A 10,211-nucleotide genomic window follows, 5' to 3' on the forward strand; every position below is an offset into this window, starting at 1 on the left:
CTGAGGCACTCAGTACATGCTCAAACTCACCCTCAGGACTTGTACTTTCAGTTTATTAAACACAGAATGCAATTATTTACAGAGGGTCTCACTGCAAATCCTTTGAGTCTAAATAAATGAGAAAAAAAATGCATGTTAATATTAAAACCTTGGTTACTTGTGCAATTCCAACTATTGTCTGTATAACTGCATAGCAAATACCCTTTATCCTGGCTGGCAAGAGTGTTTAGAATGATTTGGCACTTTTTGTATTTTCTCTTCAACACTGACATTGTAACCATTTGCATATCTCTTGGCTATTGTTTCAAAATTCTAATGTTTCCTATTCATTATGTATTTTTTCTCAAGTTGTAGTGAGATGTAGGGAGGCTATGTCATAAGGATTCACCCCTTGAAAATAGTTACTGAGGACCTCAAATAGCAGCAAATTCCACCAGCTCACAGTGAAAGTTCTCTTACATTCTGAGGGATTTCTGGTGATTCTGACCCATGGTACTATTTCACCTTATTAGCAATTGCAGGAGAATTTCATTCTAGGAAATTGCTTCTTGGATTTTTGTCAAGTCAATGAAATTGAGCATTTCTGTTGAAGACACCCCTATATTCTTGAAAAAGCCACTACACTGGAAGTTGTGCAAGGTTTCATGTTAAAAAAATTATTACTGAGTTAAGGAGATCTTGTAATTATTTTTTTATAGACCTGTAAGAAGGGCTTGCTGTGAAATGGATAAACACATGAACCCCACCTTCATGAGGCATGTCAAACAGTTCTGTGTAAAGTTGTTGGTTCTAAGCCAGCTTGAGCCACACTGGACTGCTCATTGTGGATGACTGAAGCCATCTGCAGTTTAATTCCACACTGAGAGAAACTCAGTGGTTTATTTTAGGTTTGCTTTGGTTTCGTTATAATCCAAAACTCAAAATGAAATTCTGCAAAACAAAATCATGGGGACTGGAACTAAAAGAGATGTTTAGGTACAAAACACCTTCTTATCCTAGCACATATTTCATATTACAATGACTTGTTGATTGTTGACTGCTCTCACATTTTCAAGGTGATGTGAGAGTGACTCATTTGTGAAGATTCCATTTGTGTCTGTGAAAAAATATTGGTATCTTTTCCCATAACAGAAAACAATAATTTACCTTTGTTTTGTAGTCTGCAAGCATTGAGGTTTTTTATGACCTTAATATATGATCTTTCTGCTGACCAGTACCAGGAGTACTTCCTAAGAGAAGTATTTCCTGCAAAGGAATGAGGTCTCTTCCTATAATCTAACATACCAAATTCTTTGGTTATTTTCATAACAAAGTTTTCCTTTGTCTCTGGAAGGAAGAGGAAGATTTGAGCAGATCAGGGTCTCAGTAAAGATAAGGAAGCACAAAGAGATGAGGTTTTCCTGGAAATAAATCAAAGAAAACTTTATTTTATTTTTTTCGCTCCTCCTTTTTACAGCATTTTGAACATGATGGCAATGAAAGCAAAGCTTAACTTCATGAAATCCAGTTTGTTTGTTTACTGTGACATGATACACTCCAGTCTTTAGGTGTGAAACAACAATATAAATAAAATAGTTACAATTTTCTTCTTTCCTGAAGGCAAGATAAGTAGGGTGAGCAGTCAAAATAATTGGAGATGTCACTTGCAGAGTTACAAGAGAAAGGCCTTGGGATAGAATTAAAACAACTCACAAACATTAATACTGGCAGGTTAATAATCTACTCTGGTTTATCAGTAACTGCAAGAGATGCAGCAACAGTGGGCATTTGGGAGAACAGGCCTCCTGAGGTCTGGCACTCTGCATTGGTGAGGTGTGGGAGGATGAATTCTTGAGATAGAAAGGTTCATTAAGCCATGGAGCAGAGGAGGTGCCCAGCAAAGCAACCTGGCTTCTTGCAGGAGACACTGGTGCTCTATCAGAGCCTTACTCTACCTGGTATTTGTATTCTACCAGGTATTTGTTCATGGGCAGCATTCACAAGCAATACTAACTCCTTTACAGTGTGATAGCATAAAGAAATGACATGAAAATTGTTTGCAAGAACTGTGGCTATGTTTAATCCAATCTTCATGCTGCTCTTAATCCTGAGCAGAACTTGCTTATAAAGTAAGAAACATAGACACAAATCTTGCTGCTTTAAAATGATAGCAATGGAGAAAAACTTGAAATACAATTGATGTGTTATGCCTGAGCAGTGGAAATTATTTATGGTGGTTTATCAGAGCTTGGTGCAAAATGTCTTTTCTTCAGCAGCATGCATCTCCACAGCCTGATGATGTTTCCTCTTAAAAAACTGGCAGGTTTTGAATTTTTCTGTGATTTCAGAGGTCGACTTCCCTTTTGTTTCTGGGAGAAACAGGTAGATAAGAACCGCTGAAATGATCAGGACAGCAATAAAGATGAGGAAGCAAAAAGGACCAAGAAGCATCTGGAGATAAAAAATAGAACAAGATGAGTGATTTCCTTGGCAATCCTTGCCCCTAGAGATTCTTGAAACTTGTTGATTTGTTCCTGTGAAATAAGGAATAGGCCTATTTTACAGAAACAATATTTATTTATCTTTTCAATCTGTTCCTGGAGCAGCAGGTAGTTTCTCAAGTATTGGGAAGTGTTTTATATAAATGGCCTCCATATGCCACAGCAATAAGGGATTCACAGTTTTGATCATCTACAAGTCATTTCATCCTACTCCCTGTCCAGCTCAGCCTGGAAATCCAGATTAAACTGACAGACTCAAAGAGAAGACTTAAATCAAATTACATACTACAGCAAAGGGGAAAATCATTCCAGTGAAGGTGAGGCCTAGCCAAATGATGATTCCACCAATTACAAAAGCAGAGGCTCTTGCTGAGAGGGTGAAGATTTCATTCATGACAGACACAACAGCTCCAGCTGAGGAAAAAAAGAAACCCAACATTAAAAAGTGATAGAACCATTGTTGTTACTGACCATTTCCCACAGAAGATACCTCAGTTCTGCTACTGTGGGAATTCTGCTGTGTATTCAAGACATTTGTGGTTGTCAGGTACAATACCAAAGGCTGACATTTGAATTTGGAGACTTTAATAACTACTGGTAGTGTTGAGTCAGAGAACTTCCAGAGTAAATCCTGGTCTTGGGTGAGTGAGGTTCTACCAGAGAGATATGAGTTTGGGTCTGGTGCTACTGATGTAGGTGATTAAGGGTGATACTAAGAGAGGACAAGCAAGGACAGAGCAGTGCTAAGAGACAGATTATGCATGCTCTACTCCATAGAGTGGGATTTTACAGGTCAGCTGAGAAAACTCTGGGATTTTAGAAAAGTCTACCTCTGCCCTTTGCCATCTGAACCTGTATGCACTGAACAGTATGCACACCATGCTAAACAAGTCCTCATGAACTGATTAACAAGAATTTATTTGGTTTGAACCTGTAATCTAGTGAGAGAAAACAGGGTCCTGATTCATCTGGGTGTGAATAATTTCTTAAAGAAATTGTTTCTTGGGTAATTAATTAATCAAACATTGAGATTCCCTCAATCTCAGTCTTAATTAAGCGGTTGATTTTCAAAGATATACTCACACTTTCTAGGTCCACTTCTATACATTCATGGCCTGCATTTATCTTTGTGGTCCAAGCTTTCCTGTTGCTTTTATTGCAGTACTCACCTGGTCCTATTCCATAAGCAATGATGAACAAAAAGATGAGAACAACACTGCAGTAACGCAACCAGAGGAACTGATCCTGACAAAGGTGAAGGGAGGGAAGAGAATGAAAATTAATTTTATAGCTGTAACACAGCTGATCCAAGCACAGGAGCAGCAATATTTGTGAAAAAGCCCACAATGCTCTCTAGACCTGCTTATCTTTCTTTACTGACCACAGTGGAAGGCCAGAAGCAGCTTGTGGTGTCACATCTACAGAGGTGAGCTCGCATTTAGAAGACATTCTAAATTCATCCACCACATTCTGCTGGTTTGGACATGAAAGCTAAGGCTCACTATCTACTGTCTGCACAGAGAATTCTGATGCAGTTCCATTCCTGGAGAGACATTTGCTTACACTCAGCAGAAGGCTTGTTTCAAGCAACACCAGGATCAGTGCCATGAGCAAATAACCACCACACAGGAGCGTTCGGCGTCCAAACCGATCGATTATGGAGCTCTGAGGAATAGAAAAATATTGTCTATCACTGGAAGCATGGCAAAATCCAACAAATCAAGCATTTTCCTTGAGTTCTTTTTACTTCAGAGAACACAAATCTTATTGGTCCCAACTTTGTTATATTATTGAATTCCTTCTACACTCTCTAATACCATGAATTACCATCACTGCTCAGCATAGCTTAAACACTGCAATCAATGGAAGCATGTTATAACTCCATTTGAATGTATAGAGATGCACAAATAGATTGAAATAAGTACACATATTTGTATTTGAATGACACTTTGTGAGGGATTCTTATAAGAAATTAACATGAATGAAGATGGGAGGAAACACATGAAAGCTGGGACACAAGTTGCAGTGGACAGTAACAACAACTGTACAGATTTATGCAGCACCACAGAAAAATTCTTTGGTTCATAAGGAGAAGATTCATTTGCTTCAAGGAAGAATACTTTAATTCTTAAACCCCCAGGAAGCTCTGACTTACACAGAATATGATAGAGATGAGTTCAGAGATTGAAACACCTAGAGATACATATGGGATTATGCTTTCCTGCAGGTTGGCTGTCCGAAAAATTTCTGAGGTGTAAAAGGTGATCTGGGAATAAGAAAAGTAAAGCACAGTTAATAGATGTGATATGTGCTTATCCAGCATCACTTAAAACTAGATTTGTCATCTCTGCAAAAACAGAAATACATTATTGGGCCTTAATAGAGGTAACATAACTTCTCCAGATGTGAGAAAGCAAAAGGTTAATGGCAATCAAGGAAATGGATTTGTAAGGGAAAAAAAAAAAAAAAAAAAAGAGAAAGAAAGGAGCGTATTTCCTGTAGGACATGGGGAAAAGGTGTTGTTTTGGAGAAAAGGAAAGGGGCAAGACAAGAGAAAGAAAAGCAAATCTCAGCCCTAGCACACCATGCATTGTCAAGCCAACAGTTGGTTCTGTTGCCCTTTTCCAGCTGCTAAACAGGAGCTGCTTGTCTGCAGAGTCCCTGAGGGAATGGCACCATTCCCCTGCCAGCAGAGTTCCCCCTGCAGGGAGAATTCCACTGCTGGAACCTCCAGCACAGGCTGAACCAGGGCCCCTGGAGACAGAGCCCCAGACAAGTGATAACACAGAGGGGAATGACTGCCAGCTTGGGCTGCACTGGGCTCTGCCAGCTTTACATGGAGACAGCTGAAAGGATGTTACTGAATGGATAAATGTCCTTTCTCAAGTGCAATGAAACTGGATGGCAATAGCTGGTCACCTGCTGCTGGAGAAGTCAAAGAAATCAGTGCTGGGCTGCTGTAAGCCTTAGGACATTGTAACCCTTTCCTCTACAGATTCCTCGTTGTACCACCAGGGGAATGAAGTCAACAGTGCCCTTGCAGGAACTCGGGCTGAGTTGGAGCTCTTGTATTCCCACCTGAGATACTCATTAAAGGTATGAACGATACTGGGATGATACCACAGGTGTCAGGCAGTGAACTCTGTGTGAAGAGGAATAATGGAGACCCAGAGGAAAGGGACAAGTTGGCATTGTGGCACTTTGGAGACTTAACAGCAGATCCAAGCATGGAAATAGGGCATACTCAACTGCACTCATGCCACAGAGCTGCAGACTCAGCAGCAGCAGGAGCATGGTGCACAACTGTGGGTACACGGATCGTTCTCGCAGCACCTCCAGGACATTCATGATTTTGGTTCCTTTTGTTATAGCCTTTTCCTTCATCAAGTCATCAAATTCTGTGTGATAATTGCCTTCTCCCCAGAGCTGCTTCATGGCTACAAAAGAGACAGAATGAGGTATACTCCTCCATCATTTGATCCACTCACAATTTTGTGTTTTTCAGCTTTTAATGAAGCTAAACATTTGCAATTGAGTCCATGCTTTGATTCATCAGTTACTGAGCAAAGGACTGGAAGGAACATCACTTACTGGAACATGGTGAAACTTCCCTGGAAAATGCTGTAGCAGTTATGGGTAGATCTTAAATGTCTCTGATGACTCTGCTTGGTCTGGAGGACTTTAATCATGTAATTATCAAGAAATCTGTAGCTGGCTAGTAGAAAAGCCAATTGCTGCTGTTAGCTTCACTTTCTCAAGAGTTATGATTTAAAAAACTAAGGACCTAAAGCTTTATTTTACCTTTCAAGCAACCAGCTTTGTCTTCTTTTTGCAGCAAGAGATAGGGCGGGGACTCAGGAAAGAATGGCAAAAAGAGCAGTTGAATCAATGCCACCAACCCAGAGAAGGACAATAGCACGTTCCACATGTCTTCAGTTCCTAAAAGATCTCTGTGAAGGCATGTTAGAATCTATTTATAGTCCAGTAAATTGCAGTTTATAACTAAATTTGCATTTTCTAAATTCTAGACTAGTTAAAGGGACACAAAATACATACAGTCATTGAAAAGTTGAGTTGAAATAGATGATGTATATGTTAGCAACAGGAAAATAGATTAATACTTTATTTCTTCTGCAAGACTGACATTTTTCTTGGACTTTTATTTTCTGAAGGTCAGAATATTCCCACAACAGCTCTCTGAACCAACACTGCAACTCTGCATGAAGTCATCAGTAAATTAGCAAAACTTTCAGATCTCACAAATTTACTAAGAGAATTTACATACAATCTTCTTATTAACTTCAGCAGAGAGACTGCACCTCCAGAGATGGAGTCATCCTTTCCCAAGAGAAAGGCCTTTCTCTCCCCAGGGAATGACATGGAAACCTCAGTGCCTTGTATGGGGCAAGATGCCTCCTCTTCGACTGCTGTAGTTAAGCAAAACAAAACCCCACCTTGGTGTATGTCTGTTTCTAGGACTGGGAGAACACCACTTCCCTGCTATATAGAAGAAAAATAAATATAAAACAGGCTGAGAAGGAATAGCACAAGCACCTTAATCCAAGAATTCTTGCTACAGTTTTTCCTAGTGCAAGAAACACTGTGGAGGTCACATTTATAAATCCACGTAACTTCTTAGGTGAGATCTCTCCAGCGTACTGAACATGGGCATTCATATGTATTCCTAAAGGGAGGAGAGTGTTAAAGCTGTGGAAAGAAAGAGAGAGGGTCCCTTTCCAGCTCCCTTTCAGCTCTTTCCTCTCTCTTCTGAACCTTTCCCATATATCCTGTGCAATACTGGGCTGAAAACATACCTTTCACTTTAGAGATGTTTAGCTGATCCATCAGACCTCTTGAAAGCAAAGGACAGCTCATCTTACCTTGCCCCATCTGTTCCTTGTTCCACTGGGTTCCAGTGCATTCCTGGGTCCTCCCAGCAGGAAGATTTCTGTATCCACCCCAAAAAGGTCACATTAGCATGGAGTAGTGGGGAGCCCTACCAGCACCGATGCCCTCAAGGAAGCGGCCAGCCAGGATCATCTCGAAAGCCTTGACTCTCCTGCTGAAGCCAGTGAGCAGCGTGGCTGTAATTAGCAGCAAGTCATTGAGCAGTAGGCATTTCTTCCTGCAACAGTGAACAACACTGGGTATGATCCATCTTTTACTTTTTCTTCTTTGACAAGTGTCTGATTCTTCTCCTCTGGATTTACAGACTGAAGCCATGGCCATGTTTAAACCCATTGCTTATAGAACAAGCAAATCTGGTAATGAAAAGGTGTGATGTCTTTGTAGAGTAGCAGAAAGGGAGAAGCTAGATTCCTCTTACTCACTGTGTGAGCAAGCCATGAAGCTGAAGGGAACTCCTGCAGGGTAAAATGTCAGCAAAAAAATGGGAATTATACATCAACAAAAGCTGTGACAAGGGAATCAGAAATATCTGCATGTTCTTGTCTCTCCAATACACCCAGGTGCAGTTTTATGTGCTGGGTAAATTCTGTGGCAGCAGGGGGCAGTGACATTCTGGTATCCCTTCTATTAGTTGAATAATATTTAATAGCTTCTCCTGTTGCAGCCCTGGGTAGAGAGATGTTGGGAAATGTACTTACTTTCCAAATTTTGCAGCCAGGTAGCCACTACACAGACACCCTATCATCCCACCCATGCAGTACACCGACACGATGAGGGACCACAGCAGCATCAGGGTCTCCTGAGGCAGCACAGAACCGTATCGCTCCAGCCAAGTTTCATTGATAAACTTCTGAATGTACTGGGACAAAAAAGAGATTTTCATTTCACCAAGGCACTAATCATAATGTTCTTCATAATGTTTACAATTTTAACAAATTAGATTAATAGTCATGACTAAAAATGTGACTATGGGACACTTGTTTGCCAATAAGGATTGATATTTCCTCTCATACCGCCTAATGGTGTACAAGCATCTTTCAAAAAATAATTCTACTCTTTAGTGTGTTGAATCCTACCTCTCCTACACCAAAAAATTAGGACTTTATATTTGTTATAGTAAAGTGCAAATATTCTTGTGGTCAGTGATGGATACAAAGAGAAAAGGGCTGAGCTGAAGGCTGACTCCACCAGATAGTTTTGTTTGTTTTTTTCCTCTATGGCGTAAACTTAAGGAGATATCTCAATATGTTGTTTCCACAAAATTCTCTGGGAATTTGTCTTTGGAGCACAGCTCCTTGCAATGATGCAAACTTTGACATTGACGGTATGGCATTGGAAACAGCTGGGAATAAATTGATACAACAACACCTAAGAGCTTTTGTAAAGTATCTGCAAAGTGTAGGGAGTAAACCATGAGCAACGGTTAGAGATGGGATTTTGTTTTCTCCAGCTTTGCCTACCAGAGAAGTATAATTGATCACAGACATTTGAAAACCAGAGAGGTGGGTTCCACCAATTCCCAGCACCACAATCATTAGCCATAGCCTCCGGTATTGAACCTGCCAAAGAGAACAGAACACATCCTAAACTCCTGATACCAGCACGCCTTTCAGACCATGAGATAATTTACAGGACCTTAGATCTTCACATTTCTATGACTAAGAAGCATTTAACATGCAAAAACCCATCTTGAATTTTATAATAATCATGCAAAAGTCATTTGTTAAATCGTTAAAATACAAATCTGCACATTCTGCTATGTTCCTCTCCCGGTTATTAGCAATCTGAAAAGATAGATTCTCTAATTCTGTTAATTCTGCTAACCACAGAAAACAAAAAATCATAAAAGCCTTGTTGAGATAATTTGTGTTTAACTTTGTACTAGAAAGAAGCTACAGTTTTCTTGAACCCCTTTTTGCTTTCACCTTTGCCTCCTCAGGGACAGTGTTTACCATTTTCCAGAGATGACTCAAGTCTGTCCTCTCCAAACTTTTCATTTTACATTTCACTTTTATCATTCCTATATGAAATGACATTTAGAGGCCCTGTCTGAACTACTCCTATTGGAAATGCTGTGTTTCTATGATATACACTGAATTTCAGAGCATTTCTCACAAGCACTTATTTAGGTCACACTTTAAACTGGATGAGTATCCTCAATTGTCCTTGAGAGTTCAGAGCAGTAGAGTGGGAGAGTTTTTTGTGTTTTGTGTTTTTCACTGATACTATGTTCTCTATCTTCCCCCAAATTCCCATCTTTCCTGGTTTCCCCAGTCCTCTTTTAAACCTCTCACTGTTTTGCATTTCTAATGTATTTTCTGCAGAATTTACTCAGTCATTGCTCAACCAATGTTGTCCCAAGCGCTGTTGCTCATTTGGATTACAAGAAAGAATTATTTCCTTTGCTGCAATCTTTAAGATCACGCTGCTGTTAGTGACCAGGGCTAGAACACAGGAATTTGGATACTCACCAGGTCTGAGAGGAAACCAGCCATTTCCCCTTGAAACCCTGCCTGCTCTGAGAGCCCTTGTCTGCCAGATGAGAGAGATGGGTTCCACACTGAGATTGTAAGAGTTTGGGATCACAGCACTGAAGTTAAATTCTAACTATGTGGCTTTTAGCAAATTGTGTCCTCCCCTGACACTGGTCAGGGCCTCTTCTTGCTGGTTTAATTATTCTAAGACCCAGATATGACAAGCTGATTACAACATTGGTAAATGTTTATCCTTCTTGAATTGGGAGCACTCGCCCTTACTCATGCTGCTAAACCCCCGGGTGTTCCTGTTGTGTGAGGAGTCAGACAGTGCCACCCTCTTCCTTCA

The 10,211-nt window shown here is 40.3% G+C and overlaps 1 protein-coding gene across 1 annotated transcript; it reads right to left on the reverse strand.

Annotated features, from left to right (window-relative positions):
* Positions 1 to 1,390: 1,390 nt before the first annotated feature.
* Positions 1,391 to 9,993, reverse strand: LOC107211436 (solute carrier family 2, facilitated glucose transporter member 11-like). Its single transcript, XM_015643448.2, has 12 exons — positions 9,860 to 9,993; positions 8,849 to 8,947; positions 8,087 to 8,247; positions 7,481 to 7,605; positions 7,035 to 7,164; positions 6,282 to 6,430; positions 5,730 to 5,917; positions 4,636 to 4,746; positions 4,044 to 4,145; positions 3,650 to 3,725; positions 2,767 to 2,894; positions 1,391 to 2,430 (listed from the first exon to the last, which is right to left on the reverse strand). The coding sequence occupies exons 1-12, from the start codon at positions 9,881 to 9,883 to the stop codon at positions 2,221 to 2,223; spliced, it is 1,503 nt and encodes a 500-aa protein (XP_015498934.1). The 5' UTR covers positions 9,884 to 9,993; the 3' UTR covers positions 1,391 to 2,220.
* Positions 9,994 to 10,211: the final 218 nt, after the last annotated feature.

The sequence above is a fragment of the Parus major genome, chromosome 15 (assembly GCF_001522545.3).
Source record: "Parus major isolate Abel chromosome 15, Parus_major1.1, whole genome shotgun sequence".
NCBI lineage: Eukaryota > Metazoa > Chordata > Aves > Passeriformes > Paridae > Parus > Parus major.

Coding starts and splice junctions, on each gene's coding strand:
- LOC107211436 (XM_015643448.2), bottom strand. CDS start 9,883: ATGGCTGGTTTCCTCTCAGACCTG. Junction 7,606..8,086: donor CTGGCTGCAAAATTTGGAAA/GTAAGTACATTT, acceptor TCACTGTTGCAG/GAAGAAATGCCTACTGCTCA. Junction 6,431..7,034: donor GCAAGAATTCTTGGATTAAG/GTGCTTGTGCTA, acceptor ATGCCTTCACAG/AGATCTTTTAGGAACTGAAG.